This window comes from Meleagris gallopavo, chromosome Z (assembly GCF_905368555.1).
Source record: "Meleagris gallopavo chromosome Z, MGAL_WU_HG_1.1, whole genome shotgun sequence".
In the NCBI taxonomy this organism is placed as follows: domain Eukaryota; kingdom Metazoa; phylum Chordata; class Aves; order Galliformes; family Phasianidae; genus Meleagris; species Meleagris gallopavo.
Window position 1 is genome coordinate 53,951,670 of NC_139435.1, and position 26,449 is coordinate 53,978,118.

Below are 26,449 nucleotides of genomic sequence, written 5' to 3' on the forward strand. Positions count from 1 at the left end.
ACCCTTGTTCTGGCTGGTGCAGAAGTACTCTGGTATGGGTGGGCTCAGTGCTTACCCTGAGGTGGACTGTGAATGGCATACTTATCAGCATTTACAGATGGAGACAAGTGGCAGATTCTACCAAGACCGAGAAGCATAAAGAGACTCAGCCACAGCACTGATCTCTTCAGAGCAGTTTTACTGGAAACCCCAGGTTAGCTACTGGAGATGCCGCTGCGGAAGGTGAAGAAAGCAGGAGAGATTCTGCACCTCCATTAGTGAGGGTGAGCTGAATGCGTCTGAAATAGTTACAACAACAACCGCATCCAATATGTGGGCTGTTAGCCAGAGAGAGTCCATTACCAGATCATTGTTCGTTTATTCCTGCAGAAAGGCAGGCCATGGTTGGTATCCAGCAACTCTGAAGGGAAATGAAGTCACTGTAGGGGAATATTGGGAACGTCAGGAATCTCGTGCCTACGCTCCCAGATTAGCTTACTGCAGCCTAATTCCTCCTTATGCTCACACCAGCTTTAACCTGATATAGTCATATCATCTCCACTGATTGTACTGTTGTGTAACTATTGTCTTCCTTCACTTTGTGAGAGTGGCTAATAAAGACAAAATAGTCTAATTTTGGCCATGCTTCATTTCCCACAGGCAGTGTGGTCCTACCTAATGCTGTGCTGGTAAAAAGGTGGCCATTGTGTCTTCCTCTCTCATCTTGTTCCAGAAGAGAAGCAGTAACAAGACCTTTCTTACATGAAGAAAAATGACAGCCCAATCCCACAGAATGTGCCAAGAGTCATCTCTGAAGAAATGGATCCCTGCATTTGTTAGGCAGTACTTAGATTGTGTGATGCTTTCCATTGTAGGAAAAATACTTGGTTGTTAGGCCTTGTGCTAAGACACCACCTGCCTGTCTTGTCCGGCATGTATCTAAATGTCCTTGGCATCTGTAGTGGCTAAGATAACTTGTTTATGGAGAATCATGGGAGTTTGTTGTGACACAATTGCATCGGTTGTGCTGGAAGGAGCTACTAGGAGTCTACCTTTATTTCTGTACATCTGAAACACCTCTGCTGCTCCTGACTCTGGTGGCTGTATTGTGCCCCAGGAGGAACACTGAACACAAGGTGTGCCTGGCCACATGTCTTCTGGTGGAGGTGGTGGCTGTTATCCAACTTATCAGGGAACATCACCAAGCTGAAGGGGCTGGGATGCTTGACAGGGACTTGGCTAGAGCCCAGCGGGGACTGCTGATGGAGATAAGACTCCAGTCCTGCATATAATACCTGCTTTTTCTCAAAGGCTGTGTTTTTGGCTGGGCTTCATCTCCCAGAGAAGCGCTGTAATCAAGTGACCAAATTAAGTGGGAGTTACTGGTGCTGAACTCCTCTGAAGAACCAGACTCCCTTAATTTCCTAAATGATATTAATTCTAGGTTAGGATTCTTGGGATATGCAATTTCCTATAGAAGCTGCAAGGTAGAGTTTATCTCATTTTACTGTCAGTTCCCTGCGCTTTAATTAAGGCATACTTTTTTTTTTTTTTTTTGCCAGTCTTTGTCTCCTTTCTCTCTTCCTTTCTTTCCCTGCTTAAAAATCACCCAAGGCAAACACTCAATTAAAAGACAATTGTAGGCATCTTGCTTGATCCTTTCCCATCATTTCAGGTGTTTTGTGATGAAAAATAAGCATCAGTAAGCTGACTTTTTGTCCCCCTCTTGTTTACTCCGAGGAAATCACACTAATCAAACTGCTGTGTGCACTCCCAATTGTTCATCTACAGTCTCTACAATTCCATTTTATGGCCAAAGATCTTCAGCAAGGAATTTCTACCTTCCTGCTATTGCTGAATGGAAAAGGGAGCCTGATAAATTCACAAGAGGAGAGTTTGTAACAGCATGCTAGAAGGTACAGTGTTTATTGCTGGAACACTGTGCAGCTGTGGGCAAGGCATGGACAAAATGTCTGTGCTCTGCTAGAAGAGTCAGAATTCTACTTGGCAGGAATCAGGACTTACCTCCTTGGTTCCCCTCCAGAATGAAGTTTTTCCTTTTTAAAATGTTTCTGCTGGGATAATGTTTCTGGGGCAGTCATTTCTTATGTTTGAAATGAAAGATCTGTTACTGAAGGCCTCTTTCAGCTGCTAGGAGACAACTGAGTCTAATCCAGCAGTATAAAAGTCAGAATACAGGATAAAACCATTAATCCTTGTCTTTAACAGTTGTTTGTGAAAACATACTTTCCTTTCAATCACCAAAGAGCCACAGTAACAGTGACTGAAGGGAACACCTGGATTGCTTTTGCTTTCCTCCATCCTCAGTCAGGACTTTCCTGCAGCGATTAGCTTTGATTGCTTTTGCATGTAACACTAGTGTTGTAGCTTATCCTCTGTAGGATAGTAACTAGCTCAAGCATGCCTGTGCAGAACTGTCAGTTAAGTCAGGATGTGGTGATGTGCACATTGCTTTAGGTTCTGCTAGTAACACGGATTCTCACACTCCTTTGCCCAAAGCGACGTGCACATCTATTTCGTGTTTCTGAAATTTGGTTCAATTCATATAAAATTAAAAACCCAAAAACTATATGTGTCTCCCAAACAAGCTCAGGTATTACGTCTAGGAAAGCAACGAAAGATAACAGGAAGTCTAATGCTCTCCACTGACTTTCTGCCTCTGAGCAGGGAAGGTGAGACTTTCAAAAGGCCTTAAAATGTAAAATTTTGTAATGATGAGGCAGGAATGATGATTCTTCTATGTGGTCTGGGGGTGGTGTGAGGCGCTGCTTATCCTGCTAGGAAGTGGGCATTTTGAAATGGGTCTTTTCTGCTTCCATGGCCTGCATTTCTCTGAGTTTTTCCTCTCCAGCCTTTGATCTCTGTGCTTTTAGATTGTTATTCAGGAGATTTCACCTAACCCACCAGCCTTTTATGTCAGCAAGAAGTGAAATCCAAGCATTGGCTAGGAGTTTTCTGCTAGGACTAGCTGCAATTACATGGCTCAATACCAGGCTCCTAAGAACGTTGGGAAGGGAGATGGAGGGATTTTTGTTTGTGGAGGCAAAGTCTTAGTAGTATCCTGTACAAGTTGATCAGGTGAGTGAATCATTTGATGTTCAGCTTTTCCATCTTGTTGGATAGCCAAGGATGTCAGTTCTCTGGTTTAACCAAAATGCTTTGCAGCTCCTGAGCACAAATGTCTCTGTGCAGAGCTTCCCATTTCTTGTGCTGTCATTGTGAAGGATTCAGAATGGTAGCAGTGCTGTGCTCTGCCACTTTAAAGAAGGAACTTTAGGCTCTTTTTGAGCTGGGAAATCTCTAATACAATGTCACACATACATTTTGGTCCCTATGACATATTACTCCCACCTCTATGTAGGTAGAAAACAAATTCTGAAAAACATTCTTTGATCTTCCACCCACTGATCTGCTTGAAATTTTAGTTCTGTAGAGCAACTCAAGGGAAGGAGGAGTAGGAATATAATTTGTACCATATTTAAAAAAAAAAAAAAAGAAAACATTACTTCCACCAGTTTGGGGAATTATTGCCATAAATCTTTGGTATTCCTACCTTCTGTTAGTCATCACACTTTTGCAATGACACGGGATTTCTCTGTGACCTAGATACACTGTTTCCTTTCAGGCAAATGTACTATATTGCCACTTGACTTTCTATATGTGTTTAATATATAGATATATAATATTTATTTCATTTGATACTAAATGGAACATCTAGTTTCCTACTGAGATCTTATTTCTTTGATTGACAACATATTTCTAAGATCTTGGTAAAAATACAAGGCAAATCCAAGGCACCTGTTTCCTGCCCTGCTGACCGATTGGCTTTGGCAGGCATTGTGAGGGCTGTGATGGCTTGCTCCTGCAGCTGAGGCAAGCCAGACATGTCTTCATAGATGTATGCATTGGTAGAGGACTTTGATGGAGGATGCTGGAAGCTATGCCTGTTTATCCTCTGTGGGCTGTTCCTTTCCCAGTGAAAGGCTTGCAGTGCAGGCAACACCCATGTGAAACTTTTGTGGCTCTCAAAGTGGCCTGGATTTTTTGTTTTGTTTTGTTTTTGTGATTGCTGTCTGAATCACAGGGAGGCACTGAAAAAGGACTGTTTTTTAATGCAATCCCCAGGGGAGTGCTGAGTGGTGAGGGGTTTATTTAAGTTGTTGACTATAGTGTGCTCTCTGCAGCTATAAAGGCACCAGTTGTTTGTGGCTGACAGTCAGTTGGCTTTGCAAGGGTGTCTGGTTTGCCTTACTGGGGGCTTCTGTGACAGCCACTTAGGAATGTTGGTTTTTTGGGGGGATGAGAGGGAGTTCTATATTTCCTTGTTCTCTCCTGTAGCTACATTTGGCAGCTTTAACTCAAGGAATTTGGTGGTCTCTGTGAGTTGATGCTTATTATATGGCTCCATTCATTTCTGCCAGCTGTATTTGCAGTATGTCCTAGTTCCCAAAAGAATGATGCAGGCAGACAAACTTTTTTCCTCTTAAGACTATGATGCTTGTCCAAGGAACTCAGTGAGACCCCAGTCTGCAACACTGAGCTGTTTTGTGATATACTGTGAAGAATCTAAAGATGGATAACTGCATCCCTTTGCTTGTAATGCTAATCACTGTGGGCATGGTTTCTTTGAATTTCTGTTACTATAAAAGAGCTTTTTCCATTAAGCTTATGCTCTTCCATCATTCTCAGCAAGACAGTACATCTTAGGAACAATTTATTTTGGCTCAAGGTATAGCATGGATTCTGGAGAGACAGAGGTACTAGAATTGATTGGTTATTCCACCAGCCAACATGGTTTCATCACTCAGGCTGCTTTTAGTGACTTAGTGATGTAAAAAGCCAGTGGTAAACCTTAGCATCAGTGACTGCAAGTCAGCCTGTCACAGATGTGCTTTTAGCCTACTTGTATAAAGTGAAACATACAATCTTAAGTTACCCTCATGGGCTCATAGGAACAATGCTTGTATTTTTATGGTACTATGACTTTATGTGCCTTGTTTCATGGTTGAGGTTGTCTCAAAGTACATGCTCGTGCAGTTACAATAGCTTAGTTGACAGGGGATAGCCTTTTAGGCTGTAGTAATTTGACCGTTTTCTATTGTAAGGGTTACTTTCCATACTGTATGAGAAATCAGAGTCATCTCCAGGGATTCCTTCAGAGTATGTCACACAAGTACTACAATATGACCTGCAAAAGACTCTTTCTTGAGGACATCGACAAGTGTTTTTTGCTAGTAAACCAGTGAGGTAAAACCAAGCATCTCTGTAAATGTTAGGTAATAATCTCCTTTGGATAGTGGAAAATAGAACTATCCTATGGAGGAAAATAGGTGGATAATTTTGAAAATTTCAGTCGATGTCCATTGTTCTCTCACCATACATAAAACTTGTTACCACTAGGTTTCTGTGTTGACCTTGTTGCTTATGCATGTAGAAACAAAGTTGTTGCTCTAATATTTCTGCTATTAACAGGGATGGCAGTTGGAGACATTAAGATTTAATCTTGGTTGTCAGCTCCCCTTGGTTATCAGACCTCAGAAATCATTATTTTAATATACTGTAATGTCAGTTAAATAGTGTCACTGTTGATCAGTTGTTGAGCTTTAGTTCTGTAGCCATCACGTATGAGTAGTTTATCCAGTAAAATTAACTTTACCCTCCACATCTGTTTTTAGGGAGAAGAAAAAAACAGGCATGAAGAAAGAAGAAAAGTAATCTTCTTATGAAAGATTTAATGTTTATTTAGCAAACAACAGAATATAAGAGCAGCATTAAATACTGCTGCTTTCCTGTATTGCACAAATATGTGATTACTGACTCTTGAGAGTGTATTTTAGGTAATTGATGTGTGTATGTGTTTTGTTAGCTTATGTTGATGGTATTGTAACTGGGATCAGGCTTAAATGATACTAATGGATTCTTGTGGGTTTGTCTAAGGACACTGAAGTTCTTCAGATAGAATAACTTGGTTCTTGGATTTGGTCCTTGAGAGCTAGTATTAAATTTCACTTTGAATTCCGTGGCTTTTCTTCTTTTGTTTTGATTTGTTGAATAACATTAGGAGGACAAAGCAAGGACTGAGTAAATTTGGCCTGCCAGGGAAACCTGACTGGTGGGAGGAAAAGATGGGAAAGAGTTTCTTGCACAGTAAATTGGCACGATTGCCTGTTGTGTATATGGTTGGTGTAGTCTGCTACAGTGCCTGTGGCAGGTGAAAAGCTTTTGTATAGGTTAAAAAAAAAAAAAAAAAAAAAAGTGAGATGGAAAGAATAGTAGAGATTCTGTCTCCCAGCCCCTATTCCATCTTCATTTGCTTAGCTCAAAGTTTCAAGTTCACTTTTAAGCTTATGGTTTGCATGTTAGAGATGCTGGTAGAAGGTATCCAGAAGGTATCCATGAATAGTGTCACTTGAAGTCATCCAAGTGATGTCACCATGCTGTTCTAGCTCAATGCCAAACGAGCATCTCTGTTCTGTTCCGTGGCTACCAACTCTTTGCTCATCTCTGATCAAAGAGAAGACCATGGCTTTTTGCCTCAGCTGGAAATTCCATTGGGTGCAGACAGCTTTTATTTTTTTTCTGGTATTGCAGAGACATACCAGTCCCTCCTTAAAGAAATTACTTTTATCACCTTTACATTAATAACAACACCTTTACATTAACAACTTCTTTTCTCCCTCAGAAATCCCTGTTGTTCAGTTACAGATGCAGATCAATCCTGCTTGATATTTCTAAAATGCTGGGAACTCTAGTGTTAAAGAATGATCTTTCCCTAGAGGAAAAGCAATCACTGTGTACACAGGTCTATTTGCTCAGTCAGGACTACATGACTGTATTAAAATTTGCAGATGAAAATTAGGGACACTGATAAAATAGCTGAATTCCTAGGTTAAAGATACTTAAGGTTTAAAAAGCACTGTCTCAAGGAGCTCTCTGTGTTAGAGAATATAAGCCGACAAGTGTTTTCCATGCTCTGTCTAGAGGTGAGAGAAAAAAAAATAAATGAACATGAGGCAACCTGTCACCTTCGATGTTTTGGACTACTTCTTGTTTACTGCTGAAACAGACCTGGTCCCCTGTAAATTCAGGTTCTCATCCTGCCTGAGGTTCTGCTGACCTTAGCTTGGAGAATGTTAGATGGTGAATGAACTACAGCACTTAGGTGCTGTTGATGTTGGCCAGGGAAGAGAAGTGTTTCAGTGATTCAGTCTAGCTTGTGTTTAATAATGAAATTGCTCTGCAAATTGCACATTGGCCTAGGTCTGCATGTGGTATCTAAGGAATATAATTATTTCAGATGCACGGAGGGTGCTTGGGGAGGTGGCCTTATGAATCTGAGAGCAAGATTATTCTGCCTGGGCAGGGGGCTGGTAGGTTAGGTTAGGGAGTGATTTGTGGCCATTTATGTAGCACCTGTCGGGACCTGCTGCTTAGCTCTTCTGGAGCTTTTTGATTGCAGCATGTTTCCACTAAGGAGATTTTCTTTGAAAAGCTTTTGCACTAGCAGTGGATAATTTCAGTTGGGTTAAGTAGCATAAAATGCTTTCTGGGAAGTGGTGCAAGTAGCTTTGAGCATGCAGTTGATTGTTGCCAGGGTAGAAGAGTCTTCTGTTGCCTTACTTGCAAGGTCAGTTTGTGTAGAATGGCTGGAGCTTATCTGCAGCGTGATGCTTATTTGTGAGATGGGGATGGCCCTTCTAGACCAGACTGTCATGGAAATTAAATGCATTCTGCTTCTTTGCTAGATGGGAGAAGTCGGTAGTCAAGCAGGACAAAGGCTGGACCCGTGGAAAATCAGAAATTTCTCAGGGAGTGTTTTTGTTCTGATATTTTCATTCCTTGTTCCCTGCTTCAGTTAGCATTGCCCTTCAGCATTGCCCACAGCAATCATGGTCTGCAGTTAGCATTTGTGTTTATAGCATCTCTGGTGTAACGTGCGTAAAGGGTGACTGCTGGTGCATGTTGGGGAGAGAGTGGTGTCTTCTGCAAGCAAAAACACATCTACAAATGTAATGTGGCTGTCTAGTCATTTGTCCTCTCAGGCCTGACTGCAAGAGGGTGGGACGGTGTAACTATGTAAAACACCCATTCAGTTCATCTGCTTCTTATTTAGTCCTGGGTGCTGCAGCACAGATGGAGGCTAAGCAGGCTCTTGGCTTGACTCTACTGAGTCTGAGAGGGACTTGAGCATGAAACAAGGTCAGAGGCCATCCACCTAGCTGCCAAATGTGGTTCAATGTGAGGTGTTTGTGCCAGGGCAGTGGCTTCTTTTCCTTTGCCGCAGTCATCCCTGGCATGTGAGTGTGCCACATGGTGAATGTAAGGCCTGGCTTCTTGGGGCATGCTGCTAGTTCACTGAGGAGAGGACAGAATGAGGGATGTCTTTGTGGGTTTCTCCAAAGAACCTGAGCATGTGGTGGTAGGTGGCTTAGGATGGGACGACAGGCTTTGGGATCCTCCAGACCTGTGACCCTGTTGATGGCCTAGCCTTGCCTGTCATGGGCCAGGTTGCCAAAGCCAGTGTTAGCCAGGATGAGGTCCTCGTGCTGTCCTGCACCCTGGTTTCTCGTGCTGCCTTTTCAACAATCTGCTTCCCCTTCTAGAGTTTGAGACGATGTCCCATTTGACTGCTCCTGCCTTGGCACTTGTAGGAGCTGCTCCACCTGTCCCAGCATGTGTCCGTCAGCTGCTGCGACCGCATGCTGAGCATAGTAGAGTTAGTTCTCTTTTATTGTAGCATGTTGCCATGGTAATGTGCAGTCTGCTGCGCTCTGGGTCTCCAGGAGCCAGAAATGATGGTGCTTTTGCAACATCGAGGTAAACATCTCCCTTTTCCCTTATATAGCACATCCATCCTGGTGACAGCACTGGCTGCAATTGATGCCGGCCTCTCCCTTTATCCCATGCCAGGGAGAGCACAGCTCTAGGTGCTGGCAACATATCTGACCCACTGAGGGGTTCGAGCAGTTCCAGCTGCTCACATGGATGCTGGCAATTGCCCTGCAGCCACGGAGCCTTGTGGATTTTCTGCTGGGGAGGAGCAAGGTGAAGCTCATGAGCAGGATTGGCCGCTGGAGGATACGCTTTTCTAGCAGAATGACGTGGTCACAGCTGGCAGTAATGTCAGGGGTATAGCTGGACCTGCAGCTGCCTGCTCTCAGTCCTGCTGCAGATCTTCATGGAGAAAGCATCTCTTTTCCCCGACCCCTGCTGGAGTGAGAGGCCACTTAAGAATACTTTGGGTTGCTGAACAAATTCACTGAGGATGGATGTAATGGGAGAATCTCCACAGGGCTTGTGTGTGTCCTAGACTTCATCACGATGCTGTGGGCTTTGACTTGTTCCTCCAGTGCTCTGGGAGCCCAACAGTATTTTAACACCCAGAAGCCTGTAGCTGGCAGGTGATTAAGCACTCTTTTTGCAGTGTCCTTTGTTATTTCAGATAGTAATGAGCATGGCAGGCTGTTGCAGGCAGGGAAGTGTGGCTGTGTGAACTGAAAATGAATCTCTTGCTTGGTATGCTGGCATTTTCTCTCCTCCTCTCTCCCTCTCGCCTTTGCTGTGTGTATGAAGGGGGCGTCTGTGCTGGAGCGGGGAGTGGAGCAGGGGTGGAGTTTCTGTCATCCCTTTTCTTTCCTTCTTTTTTTTTCTTTCTTTCTTTTTTTTTTTCCCTATCCAGTGACGTGAGCAATGCCTGGAACAATCAGGCTGGCTCCAAACAGTGTGCCTGAAGATGCTGGAGGAAACAGCCTAGTGCTTTTTAAGCAAACACTGATTGCTTGAGCCTGGGCTCTCCAGACACAACCTTTTCCAATTCCTCTGCAGGGAATTGGGAAGTACCATTAGCTTTCTTCACCCCCATCCCATCCCATCAGTTTTGGAAATGATTGGAGTTAACAGTGTTCAGAGCACCAGCAAAGTCCGGGTGAGAGCCACAGGTTCAGTGAAATACTCCCGAGAAGAATCCCTCTGGCGGCAATCCCATCGGTCAAAATCTATGAAAATCTCCAACTCTTCTGAGTTTTCTACTAAAGAAAGCAAGGTAAATAACTAAATATTTATAGTGTTTCTCTCTGTTAATAATGGTGATGATGTTGAGAAGGTTATACTCTGCAGGAATTAAGGGCTTTGGATAATCTGCAGTGATTATAGAGTTGCTGTGAAGTCAGAAAGATCTCCGGGCTTGAGGAGAGACTGAAAGTGGAAAAGGTCTGATGTGTGTGGTGGTAGTCGTTGGGCTTTAGAGGAATGCCCTGTCACTGAGCTTGGTGCAGTAGTAAGCAGTGAAAACTTGCTACTGAATGCTAATTGGAGCTTCAGGAAAGGAGACTGAGTTAGCAAGTAATATCCTTGTGAATATCCATCTAATTACGAAAAATAGTTTTTGCTCTTTCTCTGCCGCTCTGTATTATAGTAGGTGTGGATGCTAGATAAAAAGATCATACTTGCATGCGTGATTAAACGTTGTCATCAAGTATTTATTAGGAATGCATCACTTACGTGCTTATAGGAATATGATTGCCTGACTGTCAGTGGCACAGGCTATGCCCAGCTGCTACAGTGGTTGTGTTCAGCATTTCCTTGCCCAGCGCAGTTGTTTGTTTCTCAGTTGAACAACCCCCCATTTCATGCAGTATTGCTTCTTTTCATATGCCATCACTACTGAGAGGTACCTGAGAACCTCTGGGCAGAGCTGTAATACCTGTCTCCCTCCCTGATATGCTCAGTGATTCTAAGGATTGGATGAACTTTATGCTGTGACCAGATATGCCTCTAATTTTATTCCTTCTGCAAATTGATCCTGTTTGGGATTAAAAGATAAAATCATTTGGTGAGGTATGCTGAATGAGGCTAAAGTATTCCAGGACAGATAAAGATGTTTAACCATGTCTTGAGTCTGCATGCATGCAAAGAAGCAGGCATGCACACAGATCTCCCTGTACTGTCCCTTTTCTAAATCTTCTGTCTGTCCTGAGAGAAGCCTCCTCTGCTATCATGAAAACATCCTTATGCTGTGCAAGAGTTCTTGGCAGATCATGCTCTGCCAGATTACAACTTATATGATATTTCAGAGGCTCAACTGCAGAGCTTTAATCAGAATGATGCACACAGAAATAACTGATATTTTATTCAGTCTAGATTTAGGAATTTCTGTTTCGAGAGACATATTCAGCATAACTGAGAAACAGTGTTAACAGTAACAGTTATGGCAGAGGAATAGCATGGCCATCGTTCTTGGTCTTTTGCTGATGCAGCGTCTCCTACTTAAATATTGCTACCTTGGCATATGCCAAAATAAGGGCTGGATCTTGCAAGTACCCTGCTCTTGCACATGCTTTCACATTAGGTACCAGAATAATTCTAGTCTATTTGCTGGGAGGATTTCTGTATGTGAAGTTTCTGCCTGTAAGAGAAACTTGGGTCTTTGGCAGTGAGTGAGCCACCTAATCTCTGTACTTCTCTGCTTCTTGTCCCAGGCTTAGTGCCCACTGTGTACACATGGTGTAATGTCCTCAGAGCGGAGACTTTCTCCCAGGGGTGATGTCTGACTCTGATAGCTGCTGCTGCAGTGGCGATCACTGTGATCATTCCTCTGTAAGATTCCCATTTCTCTCTCTGAGTGCTGAGCATAGAAGATTGTGGTGAGGGATACAGCCGCTTGAGCTTTTGGCTCAAGGGTTTTAAAGTGTATTGCAGGCTTGGTTTTGTTTGTGGCTCTCTTGCCTTATTTCATTTTAAGATATCTATATCTGTGAAGTACCTAGAACCTGTAAAAGCTGTTTTATGGAGAGCTGAGAAGGTTCCTTCCTTACCCATCACTGGTATCTGCCCAGCAGATAAGATCATAAGCATGCATGGGTTTATTCCTCTTGTCTGTTTTCCTCCTTTTGTCTCTATTACAGGCTGTAACATTTCTTGTAGACAGGATTGCAAGTAAGATTTGTATTTTTGGCTCTGTCACTGATTGGATGTGTGATTGTGGACAGCCCTGTTCTTTCCATGGATCCTTTCCCCCTGCTGTTCTTTGTCTGACCAACTATTTTATTCAGATGTCACTGATTTAGGGATTTGATTTATGGTTGAGTTTTAGCTCTTCTTTACTGCTGTATCACTGGAGATTATTGCCTATGTGTACCATTGCGAAGGAGGTCTTTTAATTGGTAAAGTCCATGTGTGCATGCTTGTATATCACTTCTCACAAAATGCCTTCAGTTCTGGGCTGATTATTATTATTATTATTATTTTTGGATGGTGGTACCATATTGATCCCCTCTGTCTAAGAGATTTTGGTTTGCAAGCTTGTCCTTCATCGTGTCTCTCTGGACGTGTTATCCCCTTTGTCTGTACTGCGTTGTACTTTATCTGCTTCCAATACAAAGGAACTATGGTATTCAAGACCTGTTTCCCGGTCTTCCCCTGTTTCTGTAACTGCTTTAGCTGCCAGGGTTAGGAGACGTATTTAATCTATTTGTGCCCCAGAACCATATTCCACTGATGCCTTTGCACTTAGATCACAGTCTATTTTGCTAATCTAGGGAATATAACCTACCTTTATGCTCCAGCCAGTATGAACAAGGCACGAGCATGGTGACTGTGTGAGATCTGCTTGCTGCCAGTATCAAAGAAGTCAGATAACCCAAAGACCCATAGTCCATTAAAAAATTAGGAAATGTTTCTGTGAACTTGCATGCACATACAGTTATATATAAGAGTTTAGGCTTCGCTAGATAATGCATGCTGGGTGTATATTATAGGCAAGTATCACAGTCTCAGGCCAGCAAGAGAACCCATGAAAAGAATATTGTAAACTGATGTTTTCTTAGTCTCTGGAGAGCAGTCTTAAACCTGGCCTGCAGGCAAAATGAGTTGGAGGACTTCAGGTCTTCTGTGTGATCCAGCATGCTCAGCAATCTCATCTCCTGCAGACACTGATTTCGTGCAGCCATGGATGGAATTGCAGAGTGCCTGTACCTGTCCTGCCTGCAAATGCACAAGTCTAGTAAAACAGTGTCTGAAATTAGCAGTGTGGGTGCTTCGCTATCAAGAAACATTGCCCTAGCATTTTTCTGTTTGTTTTTAATAATTCAGTATGCTGCCTTTACCAGTATCATTAAAGAAGCACTCTAGCTAGTACAGGACAAATCTTTTTAGCAACCCCCTTGTGTCAAGATTACAGAGGAAGTGTTTCTTGTATGGCATTAATTTCTTGGCTCTTGGGAGCCCCAGCTAACCACCCTCTTCTGTTTTGTGGTGACGTCTCTGACACAATCTTTCTTTTTTTTTCCTTCCTCCATTCCCCATATCCTTCACATAAACCAGATTTTTTAACAGAGGAGTTTCTCTTAGAAATGTTCTCCGGTTGGTGACGCACTTGAAATTCCCTGGGTGAAATGATCTCTTTTCCTTCTCTCTAAAACATTTCTATCAACCCGATCTCCACCCACACCAAAACAACATTCATTGGTTCCATATGCTGCTGAAGAGCTCTGTGCTGTTTTATGAATAATGTATGCCGGCTTGTTAGAAGAATGTTAGTTGTACAAACCAGTGGAATTTAAAATTGAGAGTGATATCAGCAGACGTGCCTTGCTGTGCACTAACCTATGCGCTTCGTGGGGTACTCCTTTGGCATCCTCACTTTACCCCTGTGACAGGAAGGAGGAAATGTTGCATAAAGCATCGGACATGAACAGACTTTGAGGCTAGCAAGATGCTACAGGCACTCAGTGTTCTGAGTCCTTATACTCATCTCACCAGGTGTTACAGATCCATGCATGGAGAGGGAAGAAAATGTAAAGATCTGAATGTTGGGGGAAGGAAGCGAATAGGAGATGGTGAAGTAATGTAGATGAAATGCAGCTAACATTTGTGGGAGAAGGTCATTCTTCAAGGTGTGTATGTCTTCATATACCAATATATCTTACTCTGTTCAAACCTGTCAGAAGATAGTGACACTGAGAGACACCCTGGTCCGAAGGACTGGCATGGTAAGTACAACATCTGTCAGGATTGTATATAGACATCTGTGTTTGTTGCTTCTGCAATCTACTTCATTCCTGTAGTGTCTGCTTCATAAGTTGTGCTTCTCCTTCAGTAAATGGTGTACAGTGGGAGCTGGGCTGATGCCTGGCTAACTGCTGTAGTCATCAGGGTATTGCCGACGGATTGGTTCCGAATGAGTGAGAGAGCTGCAGGCTGGAAGGGAGTGGAGTGAAGTTCACTCTGTTCTCACCTATGGAACACAAAGGAGACAGATGGAGGAGATGCTTCTGAATTCGTCTTGTCTGAAGGTATGTACAGACTGCTTTTTCCAGTGCTAGCTGGCCCCTTCCCACATCATGCAAGCTTTCCTGCTTCCAGGCTGAGGAATAGGAGATCTTTGTCCAGAGTGTGTCTGGGGCTCACTTGTCTGCCTGAAATCAACCATTCTGCTACCAGCCTGAAGTGAAGAAGAAATATCCTCAGACAGGACTTGTGACAGAAGCTGCAGGGTGATGTGGGCCAGCCTCTAAGAACACAGTTGCAGCTTCATCCTCCGTCTCCTGGCTGGCTGGAGCATCTGATGGAAGCTGTAAAGATCACTTGGTACATCTCATAGAATCATAGAACGGTTTGGGTTGGAGGAGGCCTTTAAGATCATCTAGTTCCAATCCCCCTGTTTTAGGTAGGGACACCTCCCACTAGACCAGGTTGCTCAAAGCCGTGTCCAGCCTGACCTTGAGTGCTTTCAGGGATACGGCATCCAAAACTTCTCTGGGCAGCCTGCTGCAGTGTCTCACAGCCCTCACAGTAAAGAATTTTTTCCTGATGCTTAGTCTAAAATTTACTCTCTTTCAGTTTAAAATCATTTTCCCTCATCCTGTCACTATGTTCCCTTATGAGAATTCCCTCCCCAGCTTTCTTGTAGGCCCCCTTCAGATACTGGAAGGCTGCTATAAGGTCCACCCAGAGCCTTCCCTTCTGCAGGCTGAAGAGCCCCAGCTATCTCGGCCTGTCCTTTCAAGGGAAGTGCTCCAGACTTCTGATTGCCTTTGTGACCCTCCTCTGGACTTGCACCAACAGCTCCATGTCCTTCTTGTGTTGGGGGCCCCAGAACTGGACTCCAGGTGAAGTATCAAGGGAGTAGATTGAAGGGACAAAGTCACCTCCCTTGACCTGCTGGTCACACTTCTCTTGATGCAATCCAGAATACAGTTGGCCTTCTGGGCTGCAAACGTACATTGCCTGCTCACATTGAGTCTTTCATCAACCAATATTCCCAAATTCTTCTCCTCAGGGCTGCTCTCAAGCCATTTTCTGCCCAACCTGTATCTGTGCTTGGGATTGCCCCGGTTCAGGTGCAGGACCTTGCACTTGGCCTTGTTGAACTTCATGAGGTTGGCATGGGCCCACTTCCCAAGCCTGTCCTGGTCCCTCTGGATAGCGTTCCTTGCCTCTAGCATGTCAGCTGCACTACTCATCTTGGTATGTCTGTAAACTTAATGAGAGGGCATTCAATCCTCCTGTCTGTGTCGCCTACAAAGATATTCAATAACACTGGTCCCAGCACTGATCCCTGAGGAACGCCACTTGTCACGGGTCTCCACTTGGAAATTGAGCCACTGACTGCAACTCTCTGAGTGAGTGCAAGCACCCACCCAACTCCTTATCCACTGAGTGGTCCATCCATCAGATCTATTTTTCTCCAGTTTGGTGACTAGGATGTCATGCAGGACAGCATCAAATGCTTTACACAAGCCCAGGTAGCTGGTTGCTCTACCTTTATCCAGTGGTTCTATAACTCCATCATAAAAGGCCACCAAGTTTGTTGACATGATCTACCCTTGGTGAAGCCATGTTGGTTACCACCAATCACCTCACCTATATTTTCCATGTGCTGTGTTTCCATTTCCTGCAGTGGTCAGATGGTTCTTCCCCAGGAATGACTGTAGAAATCAGGGCAGAACTGGATATGAGCAGGGAGCCTGACAAATGGAAAACAGGTCTCGGTGATTCTGACTCTCCAAAGTTGGATTTGGTTTTGCCTGTTTACCTGCTTTTGGCAGTCATTTCTGCTGCCTTCCCTTTTGTGCACAAAGCAGGTGTAAAAAAGTATCAGTGGTGTATTTTCTTCTTAACAGGCTTTTCTGGATACATGCAAGTGTGACCATAAACTGGCAATTACAGAAAATATGCTTCAAGAGCCGATCTTATTTGGCCTTTTGAAGGAAGGGCTCATGCAGTGCCCCAGGAGATCTTCATTTCCTTGTGCTCTATTGGGCAGGCTTTGTTACCTAAACAGTTTACCTTGATGAATACCTTTGCATTTCCCAATGTCTTGGTCCCTGTGTACACACCTGGTTGTGTCTTCCTCTGCTTTGCATGCAGAGATTGACTCACAGCACAGCAGGCAGCTGGCAGGTGCTAGAGCAACCTGCTTAAATGGGCTCAGGTTTTTGCGCGTGGCAGGGTTTTGAGGAAGGTAATGATGCAAAATGACCTTTTATGTTTTATTTCTTGTCAGGTTTGTAAATAAATGGGAGTTTTCAGGAGGGCTCTCTGCTTAGTGTTGCATCTCTTTCCAATTGCAATAAAGTTACTGATTGCAGAGAGACTGTTGAAATCTAGATTTCTAGTTTACCTACTTACCAAAGGGTAAATGAGAATGGAATTTAGTGACTTCTGATGGAGCTATAAGCTTTCTGCTTTCTTTTAAAAAAAGGAAGTCCACATTTGTTGTCCAGTTTATAAACAAAGAAATCCCTCTTTTTTTTTTTTTTTTTTTTTAGACACTACGAGTTGTTGAGGGTCAAATTGTAGCTAAAGGAAACAGCATTGGAGTTGAGAATGATTTGTGCTATTCTGTTTTATACACCAGATAATTTCTTTTATTCTCCCTTGAAAACTACTCTTGTTTCTCGAGGAAGCTCAGAGAAGTGCTGAGTATGGTGGACCCAGAGATCAGCACTTCTCAGAAAAGGAAAAACTCTATGCCATAGATTTTTGGGTTCTGTAATATGGTTTGGAAGGTAAAACAGTGATATTGGACACTGCTGAGTTCTGGTAGCTTCGGGACTGGGTCTTGTTTACAGTAGCCTTGGGTGCTGAGAAGGAGTCTCTTCAAGTGGTATCAGTCTAGCTTGGAAGGTGAGACCATTGAAATATTAGTTCTGACATTTCCTGCTAGTTCAGTCTCCTGATTTAGATAAATCAGCTAAACACTTCCCAGGCTAGCAGGTAAGAAGCTCTGACTGTTGTCAAGTTGTAACTTGCTTTAATTCAAGGTCTTTTCTTCATATTCCAGAAAAAGAGACATGAGTTTGTAAAACCTTGAGAGAGAAAAAAAAATCTTGAGAGAGCCCAGTAGATATTGGGAATATGCTAATGCATAAACAATGTTGAAGAGAGAATGCAAAGCAGCTCTAAAAGGCTCGTGCATCCAGTGGCCAATGCACAGCAATCTCTGCTAGAGAGGTGGGTTGAGAAGTCAAGTTTGAGTGCGGATGCATCGCCATCCCTTAAGAGTCTGCTCACCAAGGTCTCAGTGAACATGCTCTGTACACAGCTGCCTGAGCTGCAGATACTTTCTAAGGTTTGCTCTTCCATCTTGCAAATAGTGGAGACTTGCTGAGAGGTTGTATTTGATGCTCCATGGGGGACTCTGTCCTTTTTCCAGTGTATGTCATATGACTGGATTGTTATATGTTACTCTCTAAAGAAGGCAAATGGAGTCTGGCTCAAATGTAAAGATTGAGACAAACACATGTCACTTTCCACAAGGGAAAAGCCTGGGGCATTTGTTGTTCCTTCACCAATCTGGAGTTCTGCTTTTATGTGTCCTGCTCTTTGGTTGCAATGATCCTTAGAGACCTCCTTAGCAGCAAAATCCATAAAAAGCAATACTGCACAGGGCAAATGTTCGTTTTCAGACATTGTGACCTAATCTGATATTTGGGCCAGAGAGCAACAAGGGGCATTTCTAATACCTGAGGGTAGGCTATGTTGTAAAAGCTTGTCTGGCCAACTGGGGGAAAATTCTGTCTCTTTATCTTGTACTGAGAAATAGCTTTCTATCTTCAAACTATAGGAGAATGCTTTAATAGTAACAGAGGAAAAAGGCCAAGTCAAAAATAATAACAGTGCTTTGATTAAATTATTGGAAGTGTTATGGCTTCTAATTTGAAGTACTGGGCAACCCCAAGCAGTCAGTGCTGCTTTTCTGCTTATGCAGAAAAATGGAAGTGCATGTAATTTTTTAAGACTGCTGGCTGCATGGTAGGAGAAAATGTAAGCCCTTTGTGGTTTTTTTGTTTGTTTGGTTTTTTCCTGGAGAGTATCTTTACAATCTCTTACTAACTCACATCTGAATGTTAACCAAGTTGTCTATAAAATGCCAGCAAATCCCTTTCCTTCACCTCGATATGGCTCTTTGCTTTTGGGTTAGAGATTCTCGTACAGATTTGGATGAACAGTCAGTGAGCACTCAAGAGTTGAAAATGTTTCATCACATTGCTATGGGTAGTGCAGGAAAGCCTTTAGTGGGAACCTCTCCAGCAGTGTGAACAGCATGGGGGATGATTCCTCCTGATGGTCATATCTGTTCCATTGCTCTGAGAAACCTACTTCTATGGCACACAGTGCCTGAAAGTTGTTAAATATGCAGCATCAGCATGAAACAAGTTTTACCAGTGTGTTTGACCTACTTGAGTATGATTCAGGCAGGCCAGATTTTTGCAAAGCTGAATATTAAGGATCTTCAAATAGATCGTGCAATATATGGAAGGGAGTCAGTGGATCATAGGATGAGCAGTGGAATATTTTCATGGGATTCCCATTGTGAATTCCATTGTGATAAAGACAGAAGACTAGCTTCAACTCCGTAGTCTTCCAAATTATTTTTGGTTTGGGTCAGACTTAAGACTATTTAAGTGCTAACATTTCTGTTGAGCATGTCATAGCTATTATAGTATGTGATTTTCAGACTTCTTCGCACTTGATGTGCTACTTTTTGGTAATCATGTGCATCAACAGTTCTTCTACACATTAACATATTTCAAGGTTGTGTAGGAGTTATGTGCCAGGGGGAGTAAATCTAGCTATGTATATAAGGTAAATCACAAATGTGGATTGTAAGTGCGAGAATCAGGGACATTCCATACCAAAATACTTTACTTGGGTCAAGTGCCCTATTTGAACAAATCCATTAGCTTATAGTTACTGCAGGCTTTTATCCACTGTATGTATCATCTAATGAAGAGCTGAAATCAGATATTCTTATCCAAGTGATGCATATCCTTCCTCTCAAAAGAAATCCGTCTCAACTATTTGATCTCTCCCTAGGTTTAATTCAGCCTCTCTTTTCATTGTAGGCTGGTTATCAACAACAGAATTGAGATCCCTGTTGTCAAACCTACTAGCTTCTGTCCTTTAATGTAAAAGAGTAACTTTGTTAGCAGATAGCAGTTTAGGACATTGATCTTCAAATAGAAAAGCCGCATATACTTTTATTTTCTGTTTTACACTTAAATTAAATATATTTATATCTGAATGGGAGGAAGTATTCAGGTGTCTCTGAGGTTCAGAGGCTTTGGATAGTTATCCTGGTATGTTTTTGTGGGAAAGCCCATGTGGTGAAATCTTGTCCTCATTTTGAAGTCAATGGCCAAGATGTCTGACTGGGTTCAGCAGGAACTAAATGTGACTTTGAATTTCATAGTGACATGTAGGACTCTGGTTGTGTGGATTTTGCAAGCTTTTGGGATTATTTAAGAATAAAAAATAAAATGATTCTGTTCTAGAAAATGAGTGTACTCTTGAACTCTTTATTTTGTTTTTTTTTCCTCAAACAATTTCTGCTCAAGACTTTTATCTTACCATAAGCAGATGTGGTTCTTAATCAGAGACTGCTCACTTGCTGGTAGAGTTAAATAATTTTTATTAGCATATTAATGTATGAGTAGCAGAGGTAAAAATAATTACATTTCCTTTCTTTCGCTTTGCAGGCCCTCTACAATTCAATCAAGAATGAGAAGCTTGAATGGGCAGTGTAAGTATACTGCATGGGATTTAGAAATTTAAAAAATAGTACCTGTGTACTAATCTTTTTATAATTCCTATTTCATTATCTGTGTGGGCTCCAAAGCCTGTAGCAAATAGCCAGTGTATGCACTGAGTTTGCTTTTCTGTTAATGAATGACCTGGCAATACTGCCTCATCTGTTTCTCCAGTGTGGAGAGAGTTAGTGATAGGAGCCAACTGCATTTGTAAGGAAAGAGGACATTTCATTTAGTAGGAAACTACAGCCTGAAAAGAGAGAAATTAAATCCTCCATTGTCCTATGACTGCATAAATAAAACAGATGTTGATTTCACTCTTTATCTTTCAGTACATTGTGTCAGAACCACTGAATAGAAACACACGTCTTGGATTGAGTTTCCTGCTGTTGATTTATTGTCCTCGTTTGTCATATGATTAAATATGGATAACCTGACAACAATCTGATATGAAAGATGATAAATTGAACAGTATCATGTCTGCTGATATTAGCTGCTTGTGACAGGCTAACACATGTTAATTGCTGAAATAGTGTGGATAAGAAAGAGCTTCTATTTCTGACCATGTTAAATTGACATTCCTCTGTGACTAGGTTTTATGTGGTGTGGGTATATCAGCAGTGAGTAGAAGAGTCTGCTTTAGATCTTGCCCCTTGAAGAGCAGTGGATTTTAGTGTAAAATAGAGGAATGACATCTTTATTTATTTTGGCTGTACAAAATACTTGCCTGCGTGGATTTACCTGAAGCCTCACCTTCCTGAGAGTAGATGTATGTGCATCTTTTGTGCTAGCAGTCCTAACACTGCTACAAGTCCTGCAAACCCACTGGTTTCTGATCTTCCAGAAGCTTTTAATTTTCAGGTGGCTTTCTTGTCAGGGCATAAAACCACACCTTTAGGGACTGCTAATCCCAACTGAGACTGCAGCCCCTGTTTGGAAGTCTGTTGGATGATTTTGGAGTCGTGAGGAAGGTGTACTGGTAGTGAAAGTCACCAAGAAATGCAATGTCTAATGAGCCTTACAAGAAGCGGAATGAGTGCATGAGTCTTACCTCTCACAACATCAGAGATCTTTGCAGGATACTGTCCTAGATATTTTAGACCCAGCAGAATCTGCTGTATGACTTTCACGTTCTCAGAATTTTCAGCTCTTTGCAAGAGACTGTATTGTGCCCAATCCATTTGGGCAGCTTCCAAATAAAAACTGGCTCATACCTGGCACTGCTCCCATTAGCTTCAGTCAAGGTGATGTATGAGATAGCCTGGTCTTGTTTAGGCAATAACTCCTTTGTCATTTACATAGCCCAGTACATATCCCTTGATAATGAATTATTTTGAGGGAAAAAAATGCAAAGCAGGCTAGAAGAAGGGGAAAACAAAATCTTAAATAAAACTTTGGGGTATAGATGTAAAGCGTCTCAGGAGGATGCTGGAACTCATGTGAAAATTACTTTTTGTGGTGAGAAATGAAGCTAATTCTTGACAAAGCTAAAGAGGTAGTACCTTTAGCCTTAGGCAGCAGAGGTCTGTCTGGAAGAGGGTGTTAAGATGTCTCTCCTTACTATTAGACAGCTCTTTGCTTACGTAAAGTAACTCCAGCGAGCTTTAAGACTGCCTGAACTGAAGGGAGAAGACACATTACTTTCTCTTGAAGAGAAAGGCGGTGGGAAAGAGATGTGATCAGTTTTGCTGTGACAGAACTAGGGATGATCTGCGCTGTCCTTTCCAAAAAATATCCCTTTGCTTTCACTGATGGAGTTGGCTAGCAGAGAAGTGAGGCAATGTGGAAATAGGGCTGCAAAACCTCAGCAGAAGCTGCCTCATGAGCCTGGTGTGATGAAGAAACACCTTTCCTCTAGCGAGAATAACCTTGAGACTCTAAGACTCTTATTTATGAGCTAGACAACAGTTTAAGAGTGTCACCATCAATGCATTGTTGGTGGATTAATGACCATCAGTAAGTCCTTAGGTAAGGGAGCCTAATGGTATTGAGTGTGATGGGTAGAACTGTCTCCTGATCCTTATCTCAGTAGTTACAAGCTAGACGTATCATCCTAAATGGGTCACTGTCCCTTTCTAGTAGAATTACACACTGGTCTTAAGCCCACTAAGAGAAAAGGCTACCATTGATTCCAATTCTGTAGTCAACAGCAGTGGGATCTTAATCAGCAGATGTGCTCCTTATTTATTTCCTCAGGCATTCTGTGGGAGGAATATTTTTTCATACTTTATGAATAAAGAAACATGAATATAGCTCTGGAAAATTGCACTGCAGTTCTTTTTCTGCAGTAGTTCTAGTTTTGAGTTCTCCAAAATGTTAAGAGCGAGTCACTTTCCATGATCTGTAAAACAAACAGATCAGACCCTGAATTCATCAAGTAAATGTAGATCTGGAGAATACTCTCCTCCAGATCCCAGAGTTTTTGTTTACTTTTCACAATAGAACTGCCAAGAAATGTTCTACCATTTACTTTGATTATTTGCTGTTTCCTCTTGCCTTTATAAAAGCAGCATAGGAAAATTAACACATCAGATATATGACTTTTCTGTTTCTTATCCTGTTCCATATTTCTTCTGTACAGAATACCATTCTAGAACTCTCCTGTGTGTTGTAATGTGGTTCATTTCCTCGATCACAAGTCAAGCATAAAGTAGTGAGGAGAAATCAAAATTATTGTTTTGTCCGCTTAGTCTAATATCTTGTTTTCAGTGTGCTGACATCACAAGAACCTCCAGTTTGATGCAATTTAGCCATGATTACTGTGTTGTAATTTCTCATGCTTCTTAAACTTCTGCAAGGCTTGTGATTCTTTTCATAAGATTTTTCATGATTACCTCTTGTTCTGCTCTGCATCTCCTCTAAGGCTAAATAAATTCAAGACTCCGTGAACATTTATATTGAGAACAGATAACACTGAGAAGAGGGACCTGGGTGTATTCTTCTCAGGCTGTAAGGGCTGTTGCAAAGGAGAAAGGTGTGAATTATTCTTCATACCCGTTGTAGGTGGGCTTATATTTGAAACAAAGGAAGTTTGGGTTTAACATTAAGAAAAACCTTCTATCAATAAGCCTTGTAACCCTGGAAATAGCTTTGACAGTACAAGCTATGAACGTTTACTCACAGAAGGTTTTCATGAACCACTTGAGCTAATATCTTTCTATAGTGGATGAGGAAGGGTGGATCCAACCTTGGAGTTAAAGAGATGGATTAGCTGATATTTTAACATCCCTTCAGTCCCACTGGCTACAGTTTTACAGCCCAGGTTTTGTAGGTGTTTCTCTTCCTTTGGCTTTTGCGCCAGTTATTGCCAACTGTAAGGTGGATAAGAAAAAGGAGTTTGATTTCAAAGATGCCAGAGCTGAATATGTTAGATTTGTGTGATGTCTACATGGAAATGCAGCAGTGAACTTTGTTGTTCTCCTTTATTTGTAATATTATGTCTGCTTCCTGTTGCAGACAATAGGAATAATAAAATAACCGTCTTAAAATAGACTGAGTAGTGATCTAGAATTAATACATGAAATCCCAAGTTGCTGCTTACAAAATCTCAGTAACCAAATGCTGCATTTGAGCTAGGTGTACTGTGATAGCTTCCTCCAAGTAGGACAGTACAGTTTTCAAGAGAATCCCATCGTCTGTGACCAGTTGATGACAGTTTTCTTTCCACAGGAGTTTAGACATGAAAACACTAATTATCTGCACTGAAAAATCAACTCCTTTGAGCTAGAAAGAAATAGGTGTTTGAGATACTAATGCTGGAGAAGAACAAGGCTGTGGAAAAAGGCTTCTGCCAAATTACTTCTCAGTTTCCTGTTACAAACTGGAATGCTGAGACTGGGCTGATTGTAAATGACATCTCTGTTGAAGCTCAACTTTTTCTAGGTCAAATCCAGAAATCTCTCCCCATTATGACTACCTTGGTTTTTCCTTTTTTTTTTTTTTTTTTTTTCCTCCCTCGATGTTTAGGATTTTTTCTATTTGCAAATTAATTGATTTTATAGACAAGTCAAGTGGTGACTGCTTGGCTCTCTTTTCTTCTGTCCTCTATTTGGGAAAGATACCCTGGGGAACTTCTTTCCACTGCTTTCTCAAGTCAAGTTCCTGATTATAAAATTATCCATACAACAGTTTTGTATAATTATATGCTACAAATATGAATATTCTTTTAAATTTAATGTAATTCTTTTAAATTAATGTAGTCAATCTTTTGCCTAGCCATGTCTATTTGAACGAATGAGAAGCAAAATGGAAGGCTTGACCATATCTTTCCTGTTGAGAGTGTTTTCTAAGGCAGAGCCTCAAAACAGGCTACAGAGCAGTACAGAAGTGTTTTTATTACTGAGAAAAGTGGATGTTGTTTTCCTCCAAGAACCCAAAAAACATGTTGTATGGCAACATCTTTATTTATGGATATGTTTCAAAACTGTTTTTAAGAGGCAGGCATTTTCTGTTGTTCTGCGATCAAGCACATGAGAAAAAAAACTACTCTTTCAATTCAGCATCTTCAAATGGCAGAACAAGCAGATTATTGCTTTGGTTGTGCTGGTTCTCAAGAGAAACCAGTGGTATGGTGTATTGCTCTGTCTGCAGATCCTTTTCCAAAGAGATAACATAAAGGAAGATGAAATTTACGCTCTTCCTTTTGCAGATGTCACTTACCGTAAGGAGAGTCTTGGAGAAGTGCTATTAGAAGCCTTTTCTTGTTACCAGTATTCTGCCAAGCAGGGATTATAGTAGTCACTTTGCATCCTTAGCCTCCACAATAGGATTTACAACCATTAGCCTATTTCAATCTTCAGAGAGGTTCAGAGGTTCCCAGAGCCTGGAATGATATCCCTCTGCTGGGAGAGACAGAAAGGACTAAAAACCTCTTCATGTTCTTGAAGACCTCATGATAATATCTTGCTAATGAAATCTGTGTTAGAACCAGCATTTTCACCCAAAGGCACAAAGATTATTCTATATCTTGTACAAGGCATTGAGCTTGGCTTTGACAGGAATGTGATCACTGCCTCTGTGATAATAGATCCATGACTTGGAGTACACTTGCATAGAGACGCTAGATGCTGACTGTTATCTGCATCACAAAAGACCTTCAAGCTAGGGACATTACATGACTTGAATAATCTCTGAGAGCCTTCTTAGGTTAAGGAAGTAGTTTTATCCTTCACAACCTAGAATTTCAAGGAAAGATCAGTTTTCAGGTGTATATATCCACAGGCCAGCTGAATTTTCTGCACCTATTCCTTCTTACAACCATACCCTAAAGCTGGTGCAGAGTAAATTCAGTTTAATATATCTTCATTACAGTCTATCCATTTTTGGACTGTTCTTCCAAGGACTTATGTTTTGTACAGCCCTACAAGAACATGTCAGCCTTACGAGAGTAAGGGAAATGAGCTAGGCCAAACAAAACAGTGACCAATGTTCCTTAGCTGCTTCCCGTAACATAAGCCAGAAGGCCAACCACCTCAAGGGTGTGCTATCAGGAATCCTCTTGAATCCCTCTAGAGAAATATTCTGCTCCCTTTTCGTCTCTGAAGAGCCGGTATACCAATGAATGCAGCATGGGTAGTAAACAGGTATACTTGGAATGTGTTTGCCAGGCTATGATTTCACTGAAGTCATGGAGACCTAGTGGAACGTGCATGACTGGAGTGCTGTCAGGGGTGACTACATACTTTTTAGGGAAAAAAAAAAAAGACCAGCAAGGTGAGATGGTGGAGTCACTCTGTATGTGAAACAGCATCTAGAACATATCCAGCTCTGCCTAGGGATGAATGACAAACAAGTGGAGAGCTTGTGGGTGAGAATTATGGAGCAGGCTCATATGGGTGACGTGACGTTGTTGTGGGTATTTATTACAGGCCACTTGACCAGAAGGAGGAAGTTGATGAGGTGAGTTGATGAGCTGCTTTCTTTAAGCAGCTGAAAATAGCCTCACAATTGCGTGCTATGGTTCTCATGGGAAACTTCAACCATCCTGATACCTGCTGGAAAAGCAACATTTCCAGGCATGCATAGTAGAGGAGGTTCCAGTAGTATGGGAAGATAGCTTCATAATATAAGTGGTGGAAGAGCCAGCGAGGAGAGGTGTGCTACTGGAACTTGTTCTTACAAACAAGGAAAGATTGGTTGGGAACATGAAGGTTGTGGACAACCTTGCATTTAGCGACCATGAGATAGTTGAGTTCAGGATCTTAAGTGGAAGAAAGAAGGCAATTAAGTGGGATTGCAGCCCTGGACATCAGGAGTGCCATCTCTGACCACTTCAGTGACCTACTTGGAGGTATCCCACGGGCTAGAACACTGGAAGGTAAGTGAGCCCAGGAGAATTGGTTGACTTTCAAGCAGCACTTCTTCCCCCCTCAAGATCGGTGCATCCCTAAGAGTAAGAAATCCTACAAAAGTTGTGG

The 26,449-nt window shown here is 42.1% G+C and overlaps 1 protein-coding gene across 2 annotated transcripts in view; it reads left to right on the forward strand.

Annotated features, from left to right (window-relative positions):
- Positions 1-26,449, forward strand: part of PSD3 (pleckstrin and Sec7 domain containing 3) — a 113,017-nt gene that overhangs the window by 51,989 nt on the left and 34,579 nt on the right. For both annotated transcript variants that reach the window (XM_085214477.1, XM_085214476.1), the window contains one exon: positions 19,983-20,026. In XM_085214477.1, coding sequence (XP_085070603.1) covers positions 19,983-20,026 — 44 coding nt within the window. The remainder of the gene's footprint in view (positions 1-19,982; positions 20,027-26,449) is intronic.